Source organism: Balaenoptera acutorostrata, unplaced genomic scaffold (assembly GCF_949987535.1).
Source record: "Balaenoptera acutorostrata unplaced genomic scaffold, mBalAcu1.1 scaffold_1297, whole genome shotgun sequence".
NCBI classification, from domain to species: Eukaryota; Metazoa; Chordata; class Mammalia; order Artiodactyla; family Balaenopteridae; genus Balaenoptera; species Balaenoptera acutorostrata.
Genome location: NW_026646230.1, coordinates 26,654 through 50,858, shown reverse-complemented (window position 1 = coordinate 50,858; position 24,205 = coordinate 26,654). Strand labels below are relative to the sequence as shown.

Here is a 24,205-nt window from a genome sequence, read left to right as displayed (position 1 = left end):
GCAGAATCATTTGCTAATTAAATAATATATTAGAAGCCTGAAAACATGCCATCATTCATTCATTCACAAACAATTCTTGGGGGCCTATCATATGTTAGGCATTTGATTTAATAGGGGGAAAATATTCAGCACATGTAAGTAATCGAGGAATTGAAAGTTATTAAAATAGACCATAAGAAAGAAAGTTGGTCCATTTTTTAAAACACAATAGTATATTGTATTATACAAAATGCTCATGATTTAAAAGGACACAGTCATTTCTTTAAAAAAGAAATTCTGTAAACTGCCTATTTTGAAAGATTACTGATTTTTTTTCTCTTAGCAAGAAAACAATCAATATAACAATCCACTCCTTCCAACGGTCAGTTTTCATAACTCTCATGGCCTGTATAGTCAAGACAGTTTCTTTGATTTTTACGTTGTGAAATGGGCAGCGTAATTTCCTAGCTCTCGTAGGACTGCATAGGAATTAAACTTTCCGAAAAAGCACTATTGGTTTGAAATTGTCATATAATGATCTATTAATTTTTGACAGTGTCCTTTTGCAAAAGAAGGTGAAAAAATGGCTGCAAATTGAAGATAGCCAATCAAGCACAGGAATAATTTTGTTAAATTTTGAAGTAGGATAAATGCTAAAAAAGATGAATGGAAGTAAGCAGACCACAATCACACACAGTTTATGTAGTTGGATTGTGCAGCTTTATTTTATGACATTTAAGTAGACAGTATCATTATTCTCCTACAGAGGTTGTATGTAACCTCACCTCTTAGCCTATGTGTTTATGTACATGTGGTAGCAGAAGATACAGGCTTAAATAGGTAATAGCATAAAAAGGGATAGTAGTTGTAATGACCAAACGACATAAATAAAAACATATTAATATTTAATTTATTACAAAAGCATTCACTTAAAATGGGATGATAAATATGAAAATTTTACTTTGGGCAAAATAATTATAATTAATTCAAATTAAGGGTTTGAAAATTTTTTTATAATCCCTTTATTTTTCAGTGGGTAAAAACAAAATCAACTATTCCTAATAGTGTTAGTAATTTCAAGAGTTATTAAGATGTTTACCTTAGTTTTTAACCACACCTGGTGATTAGACATTAAATTTTTCCTTTTTTTGAAAACTAGATACAATCTTTGCAGGTTAATGCATCAGATACTGTCACTCTAAATATTTCAGGAATGTGGCTTTGTGTATGACATTCAACAGTATTGGAGAGGAGAAATGAACAAGGGTCTGGGACCAAGGTGAAAGCCAAGCATAACTTTTCATAACAGGTTTCTTCATGCAGACTGCCAATGCAAACACACCAATCAGACAGATAAGCAGACAGACAAATACCAACACATTTCAGCTTAAACAGAACAAAACAATTTAATAACTTTAGTAGAATATGCTACCTGCTGCCTATTTGATTTTCTTTAAATATCTTGTATTCCCAACATTTTTTCAAAATCAGTTTACTTATTGATGACTTGTCCATCTCACAGCCCATAAGCACTTTTTAAAAAATGTAACTCCACACACATATATATATATACAGGTATATATATATATATATATATATATACACACATATATATCATTTACAGCAAATGTTGATTCAAAGCCTGCAAATATCTTCTTTTACACTGGGTTAAAATTAGACTATCAGTCTGTCTTAAAAACTATCATCATCAGTTGAAACATTTCAAATTAAAGAAAGGTTTACAGAAGCACAAAGTTATGAAAGCAGAATGCTTGCAGTGAATTCCACATGCTTGAAAAGCACAAGATAGGTAGCGGTGCTGCATTAAGTCAAGCCACTATGATTTTTTTTGTTCTTTCAGTGACACACATCAACTGAAAGCATTAAAAACCGAAAATAAAATTAAGACAAGAATAAGACCATGGGTGTGACAGAAAAAAATTGAAAATGGAAAAAGAATTGTAGACATTCTGTATCTTGTCTATAAAGATCCTACCCAATAAATTTTGTTCCTTGAGGCCCAAGCTGCAGGATTCGGCTAACCAAGCTCTCGCCCTCATTTACAGGGGGAGGATTGGTAGGAAGGTGCAGTTTACTGAATAACATCCGTGCAGCAGGAAGAGAAACGAGAAGGGGAAACTGTGAACAAACTGTCCGTCACGACAGAGCCTGCCTGATTCGCACCCAAGTGCCACCTCAGAAAATAAATTCATTTTTTCTTTTTGTAAAATACCATATCGCAATGGATTGTTCCCCCCAAAAATTATCATTAAAAAGACATGTACCCAAAATAGCCATTTATTCAACGTGTGATATATATAAGAGTGGTGCCTTGACTTCCGCGGGGGCCGCTGGGGTTCCGTGCACTCACTGAGCAGAGAACGTGCTTCTCGGTTAGTAAAACCTTTGGCCAGCAAACTGAGTTAAGGAAGTACCAGCCTGCCAGCTTTTCAGAGGATTACACAGCTTTGTGACCTCGGATACTACGTGAATGCTGTACTCGACTGAAATGGTCCAACTCAACAGATTTAACTACTTGAGTTGACCAGGGTAAAGAAAATCAAAGATGTGGCATGAGGGCCAAGATGAGAACTGACAAAACGACTTACCCACCCTAAAAATTGTGCCCCTGCAGGACCCATTTCTACCAGCCTACTGGCTAATCCCTCTCCTTCCACCATGGGGGGTGGGTTGGCCAGCTTATGTCTCTTTACCAAACGGCAGGTGATACGGGTGGGGGCGGTGCACTTGCGAGGAGGAATGATGATTCTCATCCCGTGGTGCCGGCTTCCCCTCATAGAGCCGCCTCTTGCATCCACCATAAAGCTAACCAGAAACCTGCGGGGGGGAAGAGCAGAGGCCAAATCAAGGAGAGAGCAGAAGCCGTTTTCACAGCGAGTCTGGAAACTGCGTGTTAAAGCGACAGACAAGGTAGCTATCGTTCCCTCTCTTTAAGAATACATCGGAAGTAAATACAGTGGAGTCACATCGAACAGGCATTCGACTTGTGAACTGAGCAAAAAGTAGAACACGACACTTTAGTTTTTGATGGTGCGTGGCCTCCGAACAGAAGCCAACCACTCTGTCAGATGCTCAAACTGAAGGAAGAGTGACTGCTTCAAAGTTGGGATAAAGACTGGCTATTAAACGACTGTCTTGCATTTAAAAACAAACCCACTGTCTGCGGTCCCTGTGGGTGGTTTAGGTTTACATTCAAGGGTCATTTTACCTATCAATGGTCTTAGCCATGTGCCGACTATGGAATCTCTCCCCTCAACAAGTAAGATGAAACTCCACAGTATGTCTTAAACATGTACAACTCATAAAATGAATGTGTCTTTAATCATACCGACACTCTAATTTTTACTATTTTCACAAAGCAGAAAATAAGAATAAAAGAAGAAGGTGACTAAAGTTTTACTAAGGCAACTTTGATGGAAAGGGGTTTAATCTTTTCAATATCAATTTGGCTTAAAAACTGTTTAAAATCACCTACATTTGAGTATCTGTACAGCAATACAAAAATGATTGAACAGACTTTTTAGAAAATATCTCTAAGTTATACAATTCTGTCATTGGCTGTTATATTAAAGCTAGGGAAGAAAAATTATTTGTCTGCATGTAGCTATGAAGATGTAAAGAATTAACTGTGTCATATTTGGGTAATATCTTTTTAAAAAAACTTTATTGAAGTATAGTTGATTTACAATGTTGTGTAAATTTCTGCTGTATAGCAAAGTGATTCAGTTATACATATATATAATCTTTTTCATATTCTTTTCCATTATGGTTTATTACAGGATATTAAATATAGTTCCCTGTGTTATACAGTAGGTAGGACCTTATTGTTCATCCATCCCATGTATAATAGTTTGCATCTGCTAACCCCAAACTTATTTGGGTAATATCTTGATTCCTATCATGTGTTCATGAAAAAAAGACCTCCGTGACTCCTCCCACCACTGTCACCGGGTTGTAAAGCACTCTGATGGATGTAAACCAATGAGCCCAACATACGGAAGAGTGCAAGTCAGAGACTGGGGAACAGAAACACGTATTTTTGCATTCTAATTTTCACATGCGAAAATATGCTTATTAGTGGGAGAGCACCAAATGTTGATATTTAGAAAATTGTTTGAATACCTACAGTATTTGGGCAGGGGGGAAGGGCGATAATCCCATCCATCAAAATCCTCTACTATTTACTCTTCTAAAAAACAGTTCTAACATCCTACAGATAGATTTCAGACCTTGCTTGGCGGTCCTAGCTGGAGACCCTTTCCTAAAGAGTGATGCCTCTTGACCTTGGAAGAGTAACCTCTTCAACAAAGCAAATGGACCCACCATCCCCATGGAGAGAGGCAAGAGCATGGGGGTCACTTTTCAGCCTATCAGATTTTCAGAACCAACTCTGGTCATCAGTGAGGTGGAATCAACTTCACACCCTTTTGCTCATTTTGGATTTAGCTGTTTTCCTCTGGATTAATTAATGGTTTCATATGTTTTTGATATCATTATGCATACTTTGAGAGACCGGAACCACTAGGATATTCAAAGTATGAGGGCAAGAGACTGAGTCTCTCAAAAACAAAACAAAACAAAACAAAAATCACTCCTGCCTAGTCAAAGACAAAGATACTTGTTCACTTGTATAAGTGTCCAGATGAATTGTCTCCAGTGTTGAATGATAAAAGGGTCACTTGAAACTGCTCTGGGGAGCCTATACTTTTTTAGACATATACATACTTAACAACTACTTTTATTCAGTAATAAAGACAATGTGGCATATTATAAGGAAGCCCAACACAAAAATCTGATCTTTCCCAGCTTCCAGTAGTTAAAAATCAACTTGTGCTTGGGACTAAGAGTAACAGAATGAATTAAAAATGATTCCAGATAAACTCTGGGTTTGAAAATGCAGTTGTATTAGTATTGATACAGATAAACACTGGAGTGTTTACACTGAGAGGGCTGTGTTTGCCCTGGCAACAAACAGCTGAGTCTCACTAATACAGATAATAATTCAGATCAGGTTTGTCTTGTTCACTGCTTGACCTACAGAGCTGAGCACAGTTCCCATACATAATAAGCACACAGTAAATGTTTACTGAATAAACCAATGAAAAAACCCATTTTGTTAAGTGTGCTCAGAAACTGCCTAGGTCAGACTTGGTTACTAACACTGGAAAAAAATATGGAAAAAATATATACATATATAAATATTTTATATATATAAAGTATATATATATATAAAGTGAAGGTAGTGTAAGAAGGTTATCAGTGTCAATATAAAAATACCCCAGCTACAAAGAATATCAGAACCAAATGGAAAAACCATGGCTTAGAAGATTTTATAAAATTGGAAGAATCTCTTTGTCTGTGTTCTGTGTAGCAACTAGTGCATAGTTGGTGCTCATTACTGATTATTTATTCTATGGTTTTCAATTTTACAGAGCCAAAAGACTGAGGAAAGATGGGAGTAGGTGTTTAAGCCTGATATTGAGTCCTATTATTCAATAGCATTATGAAATATAATGATTTGTTTTCTTAACTCATCCCTTACATATTGTATGCAAAATAAAATTTCATGCAATATAACTTACAGAAACAAATGAAAAGGTGATATTTAATCATATTCATTGTATCTTATTAATATTTAAACTAAAGCAGGAATTCTACAAATGATCCTAAAACTAACACACGAATGTTTCTAGCTTTAGGAACAGCAGGATGACAAATGTTGATACACTACAGACATTGACACAATCTAACTGTGGGAAAAATTCACATAAATTAAAAATACAAAAAGGGATGGTTCACATAAAAGACACAGTTATCACCTTGAATCATACTGAGGAAGTGGAGAAGAATAGCTGCAAAATAATTTAGAAAGCAAATGGGAAAAATTAATGTAAGATAATTAGAAGCAAGCAACAGAGAATGTCAATGATAAGCAAAGGAAAAATAAAAACCATCAGAAAATGAAACCAAGGCATTTGGCATTTGTGGGACAACTTGGAAAAAGATTTGCCTTAAATGGCTATATATAACATACACCATAGACCTGGCCTTAGTGAACTATTTCCAAGTGTATACCAAGTGTATATTTTCCTTTTCAAATAAGCCCAACTAGCTGCCATTACTTTTCCTTTCCTGCAAAAGTCTACTGTCTTCAGTGAATTCAAGGGGAAGGAGAGATTAGTTGCATATTCAAATACTATACTGCCTCAGTGCAGGGGAAAGCTCATTTCTGATTTTATTATCCTGTGATCCCTCAACTTCTCAATTTACTAAATTAAACCCTAGTGCTTTTCTTTCCTATGTAGAATACAAAGTGCTGGTTCTAGATTTTTGTCACATGGTGGCAATTCACCAAGTTTGGTTCAAAAAACTCTTCAGTATGTTTGCCCACTTAATGAATGTATTCTGGGTGTTTTATATTTTCCTTCTCAACTTTTTTTTTTCGCTCTGTTTTTTGCTTTTGCAATTTTAGACCCAAATACATCTACTATAAATTGTGTAACTATTTAAAGCAGTTTAAAATGTAATATTACTATAATTAAAGCTTTTTCTAACTGAATTAAAGAAATGCAATATTAATGATTCAAAGACCACCATGTAGTTTATAGTTTATAAAGCACTTTCATGTGAATTATTTCCATTTAAATGACATTGCAGTGACTTGTTTTTCACAATTGTGGTGTTACAAGCCACAATTGTGTCAGAATACTTTAACCTGCAACATTACTCGGAGTCTAGGACTTGTCCTCTGTAAAATGGGGATAATGAGTAAAGCCTATCTCAGTGTCATTTTAAGGTTCAAATAAATATTAAATAAGATAATACATGTAAAAGATTTAGCACAATGCCAGATACATGAAAAGCACTAGGTAGGTTAGCCATTACAATTTATTGTAATTGAAAGCAGCAAAAAATACTTCATAAAATATATAAGGCACTTCACAAATGTTAATATTGTTAATTTATTTAATTCAGAATTAAATAAATTGAATCTGCACTTGTCCTGGATCACCACTAATTTATGTCCTAAATGTCAATTTCAGAGGTGAAAATACTTTGAAATTTTTATCATCTTAATGAATTATTTCGATTCCATTTGTATGTGAATCAAATATCCCAAGTTTAATTACCTATAATAGGCTAAGAATCCAATATCTAAAAATACAGTAATTATCAATTCAGCAGTTGAAGCAGGTCACCTTTTAGCTGCCTGCCTCAAATTTTGCTGACTAACAGGGCAGCAACAAGGAGCCTGTTTGATGTGGTTTTTACTATAGCACTTCCAGGGTACACACGCTGGTACATTCACTTTTTCTTTTCTTTTTAAAAATTCATTTATTTAAAAAAAATTTTAATTTAATACAACTTCATTATAATTTTCAGGAAAATCAGATACTCAGAAAAAAACTTCATTTGAATAAAGTAAAATTAAGAGAAATGACTATATTAAAATTTTTTTTATTGAAAAGGAAAATTAGAGATCTAAAAGTAGTGCCAGAATAGCCAGGAAATTGTTATGCACCAATACTTTTATTAATTTCCTTTCTAACATGGTGCTTTTACCAATAAAAATAGATATGCAGATTTGTTTAGAAAAAATATTTACTAATGATTTACAAATATATGCCACATATAGTCACTAATGAAGTCCTTTAGAAGATCAATATCTCATACATGTGAAGCTTGTCAATATGAATTTATAACTGCAAATAGTAAGTGCAATGTTAATTTAATAGGAAAAGTGACTTTTTGGTTACTTACCCAGAATGAACAGGACTTGAGACAAGATTGACATTGTCCAAGGTGTCTGCAGCCCAGCTGTAATGTCTAAGAGAATCTGAATCAAATTCTCTTGTGAATGTTAGATGCTGAAATATAAAACGATATATTGTGTCAACAACCCATCCAAGACAGTGGTTTCTCTGTATGTACAAAATACACCTGTATGTCTCCACAGTCCAGATAGTCTAAAATTCAAAATAAGCATATATATATATATATATATATATATTTTTTACAGTTGTCCCTTAGTATCCTCGGGTGATCAGTTCCAGGACACCCCCCACCCACCCATCCCTGTGTATACCAAAATCCGGAGATGCTCAAGTACCTTATATAAAATAACTAATGTCATTGGCCCTCTGCATCCATGGGCCTGACTGTACATTCCTCCACAGGTATACATTGAAGTTTCAAGAATTAGAAATGAAGTTTATTGATACACTGTATTATTTCAGTTTTTTAAGAAACCATCTTGAGTAACTGGCATGGCACAAGGAATATCACAGAAGTAATGCTAACCATGATTTTAAGTACTTCAACAATCTCTAAATTAATCTGACAATTGTAAATTTCTTTTCCGAATCTCAAAATAAAAATAAAAAAATTCAAGCTTGATGACTTCTGTTTCCAAGTGGGGTAGAGAAGCCAGCAGCAGCCTAGTGCTGTGCTAAGCACAACAGGTAAGTGTAGAAATCATCTCTGCGGGCAGCAGAGAACAACTGAGGTGCAAAACTGAGGAGCTATATTTGGAGAGGTGGTTACCTGGAAGAGGTGAGCTTTTTGTTGCCATTTTTATCTTGGGGGCATTTGTCAATTACCAGTGCAGACAGAATTTGGGTTTTGTGCCTACAGGGGCTACCTGCTGGGGAACAGAAAAACCAAGGGAGTTTTGGTGGAGATTTGGGTGGCCTCAAGCATGCTAGATTTCTGTTCAGAACATTTGCTAAATTCTGGGGCTGGGGCTTCCGTGGTGGCCCAGTGGTTAAGAATCTGCCTGTCTGTGCAGGGGACACGGGTTCAAGCCCTGGTCCGGGAAGATCCCACATGCCACGGAGCAACTAAGCCCGCGAGCCACAACTACTGAGCCCACGAGCCACAACTACTGAAGCCCGCGCGTCTAGAGCCCACGCTCCACAACAAGAGAAGCCACCACAATGAGAAGCCCAGGCACCGAAACGAAGAGTAGCCCCCGCTCGCTGTAACTAGAGAAAACCTGAGTGCAGCAACAAAGACCCAACACAGGCAAAAATTAAAATAAATAAATAAATAAAAGGCTACAGGCTCTTTGGTGGGGCAAATGGCAGACTCTGGGAGGGCTCACGCCAAGGAATACTTCCCAGAACTTCTGCTGCCAGTGTCCTTGTCCCCGCAGTAAGCCACAGCCAGCTCCCGCCTCTGCAGGAGACCCTCCAACACTAGCAGGTGTCTTCAGTTTGATCAATCAATGAGCACTGGTAAAGCACCCATTAATAACATCAACACACAGCAACAGTCAGCTCTACCCACCACCAGAGCCTCCCATCAAGCCTCTTAGATAGCCTCAACCACCAGAGGGCAGACAGCAGAAGCAAGAAAAACTACAATCCTGCAGCCTGTGGAAGTAAAACCACATTCACAGAAAGACAGACAAGAAAGCTGGAGTGGCTATACTCATATCAGATAAAATAGACTTTAAAATAAAGAATGTTATAAGAGACAAGGAAGGACACTACATAATGATCAAGGGATCAATCCAAGGAGAAGATATAACAATTATACATATATATGCACCAAACACAGGAGCACCTCAATACATAAGGCAACTGCTAACAGCTATAAAAGAGGAAATTGACAGTAACACAATAATAGTGGGGGACTTTAACACCTCACTTACACCAATGGACAGATCATCCAAAATGAAAATAAATAAGGAAACAGAAGCTTTAAATGATACAACAGACCAGATAGATTTAATGGATATTTATAGGACATTCCATCCAAAAACAGCAGATTACACTTTCTTCTCAAGTGTGCATGGAACATTCTCCAGGATAGATCACATCTTGGGTCACAAATCAAGCCTCAGTAAATTTAAGAAAATTGAAATCATATCAAGCATCTTTTCTGACCACAATGCTATGAGATTAGAAATGAATTACAGGGAAAAAGACGTGAAAAGCACAAACACATGAGGGCTGAACAATACGTTACTAAATAACCAAGAGGTCACTGAAGAAGTCAAAGAGGAAATCAAAAAATACCTAGAGACAAATGACAATGAAAATACGATGATCCAAAACCTATGGGATGCAGTAAAAGCAGTTCTAAGAGGGAAGTTTATAGCTACACAAGCCTACATCAAGAAACAAGAAAAATCTCAAGTAAATAATCTAACCTTACACCTAAAGGAACTAGAGAAAGAAGAACAAACAAAACCCAAAGTTAGCAGAAGGAAAGAAATCATAAAGATCAGAGCGGAAATAAATGAAACAGAAACAAAGAAAACAATAGCAAAGATCAATAAAACTAAAAGCTGGTTCTTTGAGAAGATAAATAAAATTGATAAGCCATTAGCCAGACTCATCAAGAAAAAGCGGGAGAGGACTCAAATCAATAAAATTAGAAATGAAAAAGGAGAAGTTACAACAGACACCGCAGAAATACAAAGCGTCCTAAGAGACTACTACAAGCAACTCTATGCCAATCAAATGGACAACCTGGAAGAAATGGACAAATTCTTAGAAAGGTATAACCTTCCAAGACTGAACCAGGAAGAAACAGAAAATATGAACAGACCAATCACAAGGAATGAAATTGAAACTGTGATTAAAAATCTTCCAACAAACAAAAGTCAAGGACCAGATGGCTTCACAGGTGAATTCTACCAAACATTTAGAGAAAAGCTAACACCCATCCTTCTCAAACTCTTCCAAAAAATTGCAGAGGAAGGAACACTCCCAAACTCATTCTATGAGGCCACCATCACCCTGATACCAAAACCAGAGAAAGATACTACAAAAAAAGAAAATTACAGACCAATATCACTGATGAATATAGATGTAAAAATCCTCAACAAAATACTAGCAAACAGAATCCAACAACACATTAAAAGGATCATACACCACAATCAAGTGGGATTTATCCCAGGGATGCAAGGATTCTTCAATATACGCAAATCAATCAATATGATACACCATATTAACAAACTGAAGAAGAAAAACCATATGATCATCTCAATAGATGCAGAAAAAGCTTTTGACAAAATTCAACACCCATTTATGATAAAAACTCTCCAGAAAGTGGGCATAGAGGGAACCTACCTCAACATAATAAAGGCCATATATGACAAACCCACAGCAAACATCATTCTCAACGGTGAAAAACTGAAAGCATTTCCTCTAAGATCAGGAACGAGACAAGGATGTCCACTCTCACCACTATTATTCAGCATAGTCTTGGAAGTCCTAGCCTCGGCAATCAGAGAAGAAAAAGAAATAAAAGGAATACAAATTGGAAAAGAAGAAGTAAAACTGTCACTGTTTGCAGATGACATGATACTATACATAGAGAATCCTAAAAATGCCACCAGAAAACTACTAGAGCTAATCAATGAATTTGGTAAAGTTGCAGGATACAAAATTAATGCACAGATATCTCTTGCATTCCTATACACTAATGATGAAAAATCTGAAAGAGAAATTATGGAAACACTCCCTTTTACCATTGCAACAAAAAGAATAAAATACCTAGGAATAAACCTACCTAGGGAGACAAAAGACCTATATGCAGAAAACTATAAGACACTGATGAAAGAAATTAAAGATGATACCAACAGATGGAGAGATATACCATGTTCTTGTGTTGGAAGAATCAATATTGTGAAAATGACTATACTACCCAAAGCAATCTACAGATTCAATGCAATCCGTATCAAATTACCGATGGCATTTTTTATGGAACTAGAACAAATCATCTTAAAATTTGTATGGAGACACAAAAGACCCCGAATAGCCAAAGCAGTCTTGAGGGAAAAAAACGGAGCTGGAGGAATCAGACTCCCTGACTTCAGACTATACTACAAAGCTACAGTAATCAAGACAATATGGTACTGGCACAAAAACAGAAACATAGATCAATGGAACAAGATAGAAAGCCCAGAGAAAAACGCACGCACCTATGGTCAACTAATCTATGACAAAGGAGGCAAAGATATACAATGGAGAAAAGACATTCTCTTCAATAAGTGGTGCTGGGAAAACTGGACAGCTACATGTAAAAGAATGAAATTAGAACACTCCCTAACACCATACACAAAAATAAACTCAAAATGGAATAGAGACCTAAATGTAAGACGGGACACTATAAAACTCTTAGAGGAAAACATAGAAAGAACACTCTTTGACATAAATCACAGCAAGATCTTTTTTGATACACCTCCTAGAGTAATGGAAATAAAAACAAAAATAAACAAATGGGAGCTAATGAAACTTCAAAGCTTTTGCACAGCAAAGGAAACCATAAACAAGACGAAAAGACAACCCTCAGAATGGGAGAAAATATTTGCAAACGAATCAACGGACAAAGGATTAATCTCCAAAATACATAAACAGCTCATGCAGCTCAATATTAAAGAAACAAACAACCCAATCCAAAAATGAGCAGAAGACCTAAATAGACATTTCTCCAAAGAAGAAATACAGATGGCCAAGAAGCACATGAAAAGCTGCTCAACATCACTAATTATTAGAGAAATGCAAATCAAAACTACAATGAGGTATCACCTCACACCAGTTATAATGGGCATCATCAGAAAATCTACAAACAACAAATGCTGGAGAGAGTGTGGAGAAAAGGGAACCCTCTTGCACTGTTGGTGGGAATGTAAATTGATACAGCCACTATGGAGAACAATATGGAGGTTCCTTAAAAAACTAAAAATAGAATTACCATATGATCCAGCAATCCCACTACTGGGCATATACCCAGAGAAAACCGTAATTCAGAAAGACACATGCACCCCAATGTTCATTGCAGCACTATTTACAATAGCCAGGTCATGGAAGCAACCTAAATGCCCATCGACAGACGAATGGATAAAGAAGTTGTGGTACATATATACAATGGAATATTACTCAGCCATAAAAGGAACGAAATTGAGTCATTTGTTGAGATGTGGATGGATCTAGAGACTGTCATACAGAGTGAAGTAAGTCAGAAAGAGAAAAACAAATATCATATATTAACGCATGTATGTGGAACCTAGAAAAATGGTACAGATGAAGCGGTTTGCAGGGCAGAAGTTGAGACACAGATGTAGAGAACAAATGTATGGACACCAAGGGGGGAAAACCACGGTGCGGTGGGGATGGTGGTGTGCTGAATTGGGCGATTGGGATTGACATGTATACACTGATGTGTATAAAATTGATGACTGATTAAAAAAAAAAGGGAAAAAAAACCAAACGACTATGAACGGCAACTAAAACGTTATAAACAAGTTGAGAAATAACAAAATTGGTGAAAAATAAATAAATAAATAAGTAAAATAAATTTTAAAATAAATAAATAAATTCTGGAGCTGTGCAGAACAGGAAGCTAAAAAACTAACTAGAAAATCTCTGAAAGGCATAACAGAGCTTTTGGGCAGTTTCATGAGAAAAAGATTTAGAGTGTGAGACTTGGAAGGGGAGGGGACCCAAAGATCATACCAGAATTTCAAATAAGGACCCTGAAGGGCCAGGGACAGACCAGAGGTAGCCTGAGATTTACCAGGGCTGCGAACCAGCCTCATTTCAGCAAAATCTTGATTGGATGAGAAGAATCAGCCACCACTCTTTGCCTAGCAGAGGGATGGTGAATCCTCTTTGAAGGAATATTATCATCACTGGGTGTGTCGTGTCTACAAACTTGTTTTTATACATCATGTCCAGCATGCAATGAAAAACTGCCAAGCATGGCCAGAGCACACGAACAAAAACAGAAAACAAACAAACAAACAAACAAACCCAGATACTATAAATAGACTCCCAAGTCATCCTACATTTTGAAGGAAGTTAATAAGAACTTTGATTATAGTTATCATAATAACTATGATTAGTATGTTTAAGAAAATAGGAAAACAGATAGAGAAAAGAAATTAAAAGGTGGATGATTCAACAGAGGACTGGAATAAACGTAAGAAAATCAAATGGGCCTTTGTTCAGTTCTAAGTATAATGTCAGTTCTTAAACACAATAGGAAACAGGGTTAATATATGGGAAGTGTTAATGGAAAAATATAAAAAATGAAGGGTATATTTTAAAAAATTTTTTATTTTATATTGGACTATAGTTGATCAACAATGTTGTGATAGTTTCAGGTGTACAGCAAAGTGATTCAGTTATACGTATACATATATCCATTCTTTTTCAAATTCTTTTCCCATTTAGGTTGCTACAGAATACTGAGCAGAGTTCTCTGTGCTCTACAGTAGGTCCTTGCTGGTTATCCATTTTAAATATAGTGGTGTGTATATGTCAAGGGTAGACTTTTTTAAAGAATGGAAAATACAGAAAATAGTATGAGACGTAGAACACAGTGAAAGGTTTTAACGTGTGTGTAATTGGACTCTCGGAAGTAGAAGAGGATAATAAGGTAGGGGCTATGTTTGAAGAGAGAATGGCTAAGAATGTTCCAAATCTGATGAAAGATATTGGCTCACACACCAAAAACGAAATCAATCTCAATTTTCGTCCTTCTAAAGATCTGCATTCTACTGAAACCCCGGTAAAATGACAGTCAAGAATTCACACACAAAGAGAATAAGAGAAGACATCAGCAGAAAAACAAGGATTGGTTGAAAGTCTCTCTAAAAAGTGATCCGATCTCCATAATCCCCTCACTGATTTATCAGTTGCCAAATAACTCACCCCCCATCAACCTTGGCAGAAATCTAGAGGCATAGAGACCAGAGGCAGAAGATTAGAAGGTCAGAGGCACCATAATGAAAATGGAGATTAATTGAAAGTTTACGTAATGAATGTTCAGACCCAGCCTTCTACCTTTACTGGTCTCCCAGACAGTTAGGGACAGAGCCTTGAGGCAGAAAATGGGGAGTCTTCTCTGGGATTTTCCAGTGAAATGTCCCAGACTTATTACTTTAGTGGGAATCACAGATGCTAAGCCCTCAACCACACAGAGGGCATCCCGTAAGCTTCGTACTCAGTCATCAAAAGGTACCCCGAGCAGTTGTCTCTGGAGAGGAGAAGTTGGGGGCTGAAGGTGTATATGGGGATTCTTTTTGTAATCCTATTGAGTATGTCTTGTAAAAGAACATGACTTTTTTTTTTTCCCAAATGGAGAAGGACCTTTATTTGAACGGTTAATTCTCACGTGTTGCAACAGCCAAAGATCATCCGGCAAAGAATATTCTTTGCCCAGAGTGTTGCAGACAGGGGAAATCTTCATGTGCCTCTTTCCTTTTAAACACCAGATCCTATGGCCAGGCCAAGATATTTGAAAGCAAATTGTGAGCCCGTCTGCCAGCTGGGGGCCCACTGAGACAAAGGGAAGATGCTCGCTGGCCAGGAGACCCTTAATCCAGTCAGAGCGATTTTAACACATTCATTTCCACGCTGCTTGGACCTTTCCTTGAAGATGTTACTCCAAAAAGATCTTTCCTGCTTGCTATCAGTTTAGTCACGGTTTTAGATTGAGCTGTAGCTCATAGGTTGCATAAATCTAGGCCAGCTGAGGGGGAAATCTCCACAGGGTTCCATCTAAGTTATAAATAAATTGGTGATGACTTTTTATTTGTGTGTGTAAGGTTCATAATAAGAAAACTTGAATTTAAAAAATTACTGTGAATTACAAAGATTAAAAAAATAGCCCTGAAATCAAATTGAACAATAATTTGCAGAGCGCTTGTGTGTATAAGTCACTGTCCTACCTGGATCCTAGGAAAATGCAAAAATGAATGAGGAGTAGCCGTCTGTGCATTCAGTGAGAGGACACATCTGGTGGATGGGTATACGATCAATGGTGTTAATAAGCGTTTAAAGAACTAGGGTCCTAACCCCTGAAGATGAACACATCACTTCAGAAAGTTCCCAAATTCTTTATCAGTTAACCAAAGATTAGGTGTTCGTTTTCGTCTCGCCTCATTTACCAGTTTTACTGACTTTTAGAGACCCCAACCAACCCACCTTCAGAGTGGGGCAAAATATTTAATATAAAGTAGGTGGTGCTGCTTACTTTATTTTTTAGCAAACTACAATTCCTCCATTTGGTGCAGCCCTAAGGTTATTTTCCAAAAGACCCGTGTTTTTTTCAAGTTCTAAGAAATAAATAATAGCACTCCTCTTTGGTAATTACAGTAAATTATTTACCTTTGGTACTCTTAGAAACATGCACTGGCGACATTAATTATTGAAACAATGAATTGTATCCCACAAAAAGGTATGACCGCCGTCATGTAATATTTATCGAGGCTGGGGTGTGCTAGCGCATGGGGATTCCTTTGACTCCTTCCTAACTCCCCGACTCTCACACCTCCTAAGTCACTCACAGGAACTTTGTCATAACACGAACGAGCAAATCTATAATCAATTAAAAGACTTGTTCAAAACAATGAGCCATATGTCCCGATATTTGTCCCAGTTTTTCTTTCTTTCCATAGAGTTTTGCACAGGCTTATGGGCAGGCCTAGCAATTTTAATAACCTAAATACAGACAAATAAAATGCTCTTCCTACAATGCATCCACTGAAACACAAAAATAAGGCACTTCATCTGAGCCTATGATTTTCATAGAGATGAAGTGGTCGCTTCATTTGCAAGCTACCTGTCTCTGAACACTTTTTTCTACAGACGAATGTTTACTTAAAACAGAAACGTGCCGTTTGAACTGCTTACTTATTTTAGTCAACAATATGAATTTCAAGATGTTCTGACACGTCATTGTGCATGGTACCGTGGTACCAGGAAAAGCTCTTCTTCCATTTGGTTACTGAACCAATAGACATTTAAAATGATAAACAGGTCACTACGTGTGATGATGGTTAAAAAAGATGAACTCGAGATGGCTCTTAAACTTCCCACAGCAAGTAGGGGTGCTCCCAGGGCTTAATGGAAAAGCTTGGCTTTAGAGCTGAGTCACAGACTTGGATTTGAAAACTGCCTTTGCCATTTGTGAATAGAGAGCACTTCTTTCCCACTCCTGAGTTTTCCATTTTAGAAAGGCAACTCAATTGTGTCACTGTGGGCCTCGCCCTGTCCCTTTATATTCAGGAAATGTGATTTCTTTATCTAAGTGGTAGATTTGGGAAAGGTAGCTGGGAAGGCTCCGCTCAGATCCAGTTTTCACTCTCATGGGCCTGAGCTTGGTCACAGAGGGCAGACATCCCCCTTCTGCTCCCCTAAACAGACCTCCGTGAGGGGGGCTGCCTGCCCTGGGTCGCTGATGCTGGCCACTGGGTGGGGGGGTCTGCTCACTTCAGGGGTTCAGTTACCAGGCCCACTTGGCTCAGACACTCAGCCAGCCCTCAACCTGGCCTCCGTCAGGAATAAAGGAGGTATTTTGCCTTTGACTGTTCTTTTTCTTTATTTGTTAAAAGCCCCCTTGGAGATGTCCCAACATTACTTACTGCTTTTCTGATCCTTAGAATGTCTCTTAACTTTTCTCAGTCTCAGTTTCCTCATTTTCAAATTGATGATTGGTTGATAGGAAGATTAAGTGAGAATGTACACCAGAAATCTGGCACCAAGTCCAGGGCTGGCATGCTGTGGTCGTTTCTACTTTTCAAAGGATTTTCAACGGACATATGTATAATCACTTCTATTTTTCTTTTTTTTTTTTCAGTTGCTTCTACTCTTCAAAGAACTTTTATTTATGTGAGCTCATTTGTTAGAACCTGATAATTTGTGGAGAAAGCAGAGCAAAAACAAACATATTCCAGGGCCAGCTCTGGTCCTTTACAGTTACATATACAGGATGCCTATATGAAATCAACACAGCCCACTCAGTTAGAAGAACGTAACTTCTAAATGCCTAAGTCTTATTTATTGACTCAAAAACATTTAAATTTCTATGTTAACAGCAATACTGCAACCTACTCTGTCAACTCAATGTCAGGGACTATCCCAGGCCTTTTACATTACTTTGTTCTTTGACTCTTCAGGACGGAGTAGCCTTGGGAGATAATATTATACCATTTTACAAATGAGGAAACTGAAGTTCAGAGAGAGACTTGAAAAATTTGACAACACGAAGTCAATACCCAGTGCTGCGTGGCTTTAGTAGAACACTATGTTAAGGAAAGGTTCACACTGACTTAAGAAGACCTTTTACTCCCAAGTCAAAAATGATTATGAATAAGCACATCATTTTTCATCTTGGAAGTGATATCAAGGATACTATTAAAATCAAAATGCACATTACTCAATAGAGTCCAAAGCCTGACTAATGATGATATCACTGTCTCCAAGAGGTTCATACTTTCCCAAAATAGCTTCTCGCTAGCCCTGTTCATCAGAGAAAAGAGGAGAGCAAGTACACACTGGCCTCACCAGTGAGGACACACCCAAATGCCCAGGACTGGAAATAAATGTCCAGGCACAGACGAAAAGAGGTAGAAGGCAAGAAAGTACTTGCAAGGAAAAGAAAAAGAAATCCAGTTAATTCCAGTATCAGCTAATTCTCCAGGCTGCTGACTGTCAACCTCCAGTGCTGGACGACACCAGTTAAGGTCCTTGTCTGTCCGCTTGGCTACCCCTGGCAGAAGGTGGTCCTGCAGATGAACCGGTGGTCTTGATATTGCTAATGCTACCGGCCCCAGGTAAAACTCACAGCAACAGGTCACACGGAGAATGAAGTGCATCTCATCTGAAAAACTGTAAACACGATCTAGTTGGGAAACAGCTGGATGATGTAACCAGACTGGGAGCCCAGGAGAGCAAAGGCTTCTCAAAGTCGATACCCAGCACTCGGTGGCTTTCGTAGTTATCCTTGTCAAGGATAACTCGAGCCTGTGGCCACACATCGGACAGGGCCAGGGCAGGGGGACCCATGTGGGTGTCAGATCCCCTAGACAGAGAACAGATGATTGGGTTTGAGGTGGGCTGCATCACTTCATAGCCCAGCGACTGGCAAGTCAAAAAACCTCACTGAAAAAACCCTCATTTCTGCATGTGAGTAATGGGTGGGTAATGTTAACTGCCCCAACTCACCATAAGAATGGAATGACCCAAGTAATATGAAAGCGATATGAAAATTCTAAATTGCTATGCAAACAGAATCACAGATAATAACAATAATCTTGATACTCCCAGATGTTTTATAATTGAATTTATTTCTTAAATTTATATAACACTGCGGCCCCGAATATAGCTTTTTAGGATGGCATATGTTTTATCAGACTATAGGGGGTAGCCTGCTGGATTAACAAATAATAGTGGCCTTTTGGCCGTGACAAAAATACGTGTCTAAACACTGACTCTTCCAGCTGAATATGCTTCACTCAGGCCTGCCATACTTTGCTTATGAGAGTGGCACTGCAGCCTAGGGCAGCAGCAGAATGGGTTCAAGCAGCCATCAGACCTAAGTTTTATTCTCAGCTGTACCACCGAATGTCACCTAATGTGACAATGGACAAGTAAAACACTCAGCCCCAGGCTCTTTGTCTGTGAAGTAGTACTGATAATACCTAGTCCATAAGGTGGCTGAAAGCACAGAGTGAGATGATCCGTTTGATGAAATGTATGGCAGGTGCTGCCCTGAGTATTATAATTATTATGATCGATGGCAGATAACTGAGTGAAATGGCAAACTGCTGCTGAAACAGACAGTAGGTCTGTCTGGACATCCACCACGACTATCTGGGAATATTCTTTTAAGAAATGGATTCCATCTTAAAAGAAAAAAAAGGTCTAATTCATAGTAACAGAGAAGAGAATGGTGGTTACCATAGGCTGGGGGGTGGAGGAAAAGAGGAGATGTGGATCAAAGGGGACAAACTTTCAGTTATAAGATGAAGAAATTCTGGAAACCTGATGCACGGCATGGTGACTGCAATGAATAAAAATGGATTATATACTTGAAATTTGCTAAGAGAGTAGATCTCTAGTGTTCTCACTACACCCCCAAAAATGATAATTATGGGAGGTGACTGATGTGTTAATTAGCTTGACCGTGGACATAATTTCACAATGAAGACATGTTTCAAAACATCATGTATACCTTAAATTCCATAAAAGAAAACCTCATTCAAGCAGCAAAATAAAATATAAATTAAGAGCTTACTAAAGCAGGTCTTTTTTTCCCCTAAAGTATTTCTTTTCTTGAAATCAACTCTTATTACCCCCAAGACTTATTTGAGACCAGAATACAAACCAAAATGAAGTTGCGTTCTGGAGATTTCCAAATTGGATTGGTTTCAAGATAATTTAGCTACTAACTTCAACAAGAGAAGGTGACTCAAGGTCAGCATAGAAGCTGAGAGCATTAACACATCAACATCCGGCTCAAGACGTCTACACGAACTGTACTACCTTAAGTTACAAGACAAACCTCTCTGCCTTAAAAAAAAAAATAATCTGTAATCTTGCTGACCAATCTGTGAGAGGTGTTGAGTGGATCACCTAACTAATGCTGGCAAAGCACCTTGAAGAGGAAAAAGCAGGATATTAAATGTCACTAGTCAAAGGTGCTTATCTTCCAAGGGACTATCTCTAGAAAATCTTTAATCCCAGGCTGGTGACCTTCTGCCACCACGCACATTCCTGAGAGCCCTTTAGAAATTAGCTTCAAGGAAAGAAATAGGAAAGTTAATCTGCCGATGGAGGGGGAAGGGGGCGGGCAGGGGTGGAACAGGGTTGGCAGGGACGGGAGGAAGGATTATTAGCGTAACCAGCCTTTTGGGTTGTTCATTCTTCTCCTTTTCTATTACTGAGATCATGGGAAAGGGCGGGTCTTGAAATAATAAACATGAATTTCTCCCAAAGAACTCTCCAATTTGCACATTCCTTGCTAATATACCAAGTATTAGTACACAGCACAATATGTAACTAAATATACATGAGATCATCCTTAGCCTGCCAGAAGACCAAGTCCAACCCAAAGGATCTGGAATCCTAGACTGGGAGATAAATGCGAAGAGTTAGGGGGTGGACGATGTAACAGCCGCTTCCAGGTACACAGAGGCTATCAAGAGGCCTCCACTACTGGCTCCAGAATGATCTCCACTGTTACCCAACAGCCAGTGCAACTGTTTACACACTAGTTTAGTTACACCTTCCAAACTGGTCACCATTGGAAGCCCCGCGACCAGTCCCCTTAGGCACAAACCACGTGGGCGAATCTGTCCTGCAAAGGGAAGTCTGCAAGATGAAAGCAACCTAACGAGAGAGGGGCAGGGCCCCGCAGCTGCCCCGTTTCTCTTTTTGTAGACACATGGCATGTATGTCAACAGAACTGAAAGGCAATGGAAGATCCTCATTCCTTAGTGATCAACTGGTAAAGAATGCCTTTCTAGACATTTTTGCTGGGAAACACCCAGGTTGCTAGCTATTAAATCCCAGCTCTTTTTTTTTATATATATATTATTTTTCTTTATTCTTTTTTTTTTTTTGAGCTGTGACACACAGCTTGTGGGATCTTAGTTCCCTGACCAGGGATCAAACCCGGGAGCCCAGCAGTGGAAGCGTGGAGTTCTAACCACTGGACTGCCAGGGAGTTCCCTCATTTTCTTTTTATTTAGTTAAAATTAGATTTATTCCTAGAGAGAAAGCATAAACTAACAGAATCTCAAGGTTGAACTGTACTTTGAGATTCTAGAAGACTTTCTACGTTGCCCTTGATAGGTGGTTGTTCAGGCCAGGTTTGACCACCACCAAGAGCAAGCATATTAGTGAGGACAGAAGCCCAAATTAAACTGGCTTAAGACACCCCAGGGGTGGGGGCAGGTTGAGATTAATGTACTGGTTTATATAGTGGGAAAGTCCAGGTGGTGCAACTTCAGGCATGGCTGCATCCAGCCGCGGCTCAAAAGATGGTAGGAATTCTTTGTCTTCATGGTACATCCCCAGGAGCTTTGGGTTTACATCACCTTTACAGCTTAGCAACCCTGAAGGCTAGACAAAATCTCATTAGACTGGCTGAGATTTTATATTTCATCTCAATGTAATCACTATAACCCAGGACAAGGAATCCTCTGAATGGCCAGATTTGAGGCCCATCCTTGGGGAAGAGGAGAGGGAGGGATTCAGCCCCTTCTAAACTACACTGACTGAGAAAAGACTGGGTGTAGGGGTTTGAGCATCAGATCCTGTCACTGCCACCTAAAGAAAGTGGGATGGGTGTGTGCAGGTGAAAACCCATGTCCCTAAGTGATTTCTGCTCTTCTCCCATCTTTGAATAACTGCCAGAAATCATACTGAATTAAATGTTTCTGCCCACAGTACACATCCCAATGACTTGTGGGGTCATTCAAGGGAAGTGTAGTTAACTGGGTAGCCTGCACAGTATTTTTAGAGCACTATTACACCTTCTACTTCATATCTATGTAAAGGTCAACTATTTCCATTCCTTTAAAGATAGCTTCTATGCCATAATTTTTAGTATAATAATTTTCTCCATAATTTTCATAACTTGCTGCTGAATATAAGCTGTAACTGTTGTCAGTTCCTTTTAAAGCACATTCAATAAGAACTTAGAATTAGAAACGAGCATAATGAAGAACATGTGTCTAAATATAATGTTTCGTGCTAAAAAAAGGGATACAGAGGATGGCACTGCCCCATGTTAAGAATACTAACAAGTCTGAGATCCTGGAGGGCAGAGTGTGAAGTTCTCCGCTGGCTCCCTTCTCACACTGAATGATGCAGATAGAGAGTGGAGTGGTGTGAAAACATACATGTATAACTGAGTCACGCTGCTGTACAGAAGACATTAACACAACATTGTAAAGCAACTATACTTCAATAAAATTTTTTTAAAAAAGGAGGCAACCTAGAGCCATATGGCCAGTGATTCTGCCACCTACCAGCTGCGTCCCCTGGGGTGAGTTACTTCAGCTGTCTGTACCTCAGTTTCTTCATCTTTTTAATGGAGCAGAGGAATGATCTCATAGGGGTTTTTGTGCAATGTAAATGAGTTCATTCTAAACTATTCGGTACTAATTCTAAAACACTTAGAATAGTGCCTGGCACATAGTAGGAGCTGTTTTCAACACCATCACCGCAAGCATCACCACCTTATCTCCTGATGCCATGGCATCTAATGAACAGTATTCCATTTATGTCATGGGGACCGGCTGACCTGGATTCATAACACGGCAATTACAAGAGCCATACCAGCCAGTTGCTTTCGATAGTCGTGTCAGAAGAAATGAAAGAACCTGTCTACTATACTCATCCTCGACAACCAGCCTTCAGTTGCGAGTAAACCCTGTTCCTTATTACCTCCTATTGGGAAAGGAATGTTTCTTAGAGCAACGGATGTTACTCTAAGACATCCTGACACACACAAATCTCAGCTTATAAAACAAATACATTAGATGTTGACTGACCAATATACGAAAAGATCCCGGCCATAGTTGCTTTCGGGCAGTGCTTCCTAACTAGAGGTGCATCCCGGTATCATCCGTGGAACTCTGAAAAACACACGTGCCCAAGAACCCAGCCAGGGAGACTCCAATTCGGTACACATCTTCATCTCCGAAGAGCCACTTGGTGATTCCAATGTGTGCCCTCAACTAAGAACTCTCACTAGGAATCAGGGGCTTTCAACTCTGGGCGCATTTAAAAATCGCACGACCATCGACAGATGAATGGATAAAGCAGATGTGGCACATATATACAATGGAATATTACTCAGCCATAAAAAGAAATGAAATGGAGGTATTTGTAATGAGGTGGATGGAGTTAGAGTCTGTCATACAGAGTGAAGTAAGTCAGAAAGAGAAAAACAAATACAGTATGCTAACACATATATATGGAATCTAAGGGAAAAAAAAAAAAAAAAAAGGCCATGAAGAACCTAGTGGCAAGACGGGAATAAAGACACAGACCTACTAGAGAATGGACTTGAGGATATGGGGAGGGGGTGGGGTGAGATGTGACAGGGTAAGAGAGTGTCATGGACATATATACACTACCAAATGTAAAATAGATAGCTAGTGGGAAGCAGCCGCATAGCACAGGGAGATCAGCTCGGTGCTTTGTGACCACCTAGAGGGGTGGGATGGGGAGGGTGGGAGGGAGGGAGATGCAAGAGGGAAGAGAAATGGGAACATATTGTATATGTATAACAGATTCACTTTGTTATAAAGCAGATGCTAACACACTATTGTAAGGCAATTATACTTCAATAAAGATGTTTGAAAAAAAAAAAAAAAATCGCACGACAAGGCCCCCCAGGGCCCCGGAAGGAGGAACTGAACAGTCATTTCCTTAAAGGTTCTCCGGGTGAT

At 38.5% G+C, this 24,205-nt stretch overlaps 1 protein-coding gene across 1 annotated transcript in view; it reads right to left on the bottom strand.

The window, feature by feature from the left end:
• Window positions 1–1,975: 1,975 nt before the first annotated feature.
• The window catches only part of LOC130706857 (ankyrin-3-like), a gene marked incomplete at its 3' end in the record, with an annotated part of 33,276 nt that continues 11,046 nt past the window's right edge, over window positions 1,976–24,205 (bottom strand). Inside the window, exons 4-6 of the mRNA XM_057539527.1 lie at window positions 7,762–7,868; window positions 2,593–2,817; window positions 1,976–2,074 (exon numbers count right to left, since the gene is read on the bottom strand). Of these exons, the coding sequence (XP_057395510.1) occupies window positions 1,976–2,074; window positions 2,593–2,817; window positions 7,762–7,868 (431 nt within the window). The remainder of the gene's footprint in view (window positions 2,075–2,592; window positions 2,818–7,761; window positions 7,869–24,205) is intronic.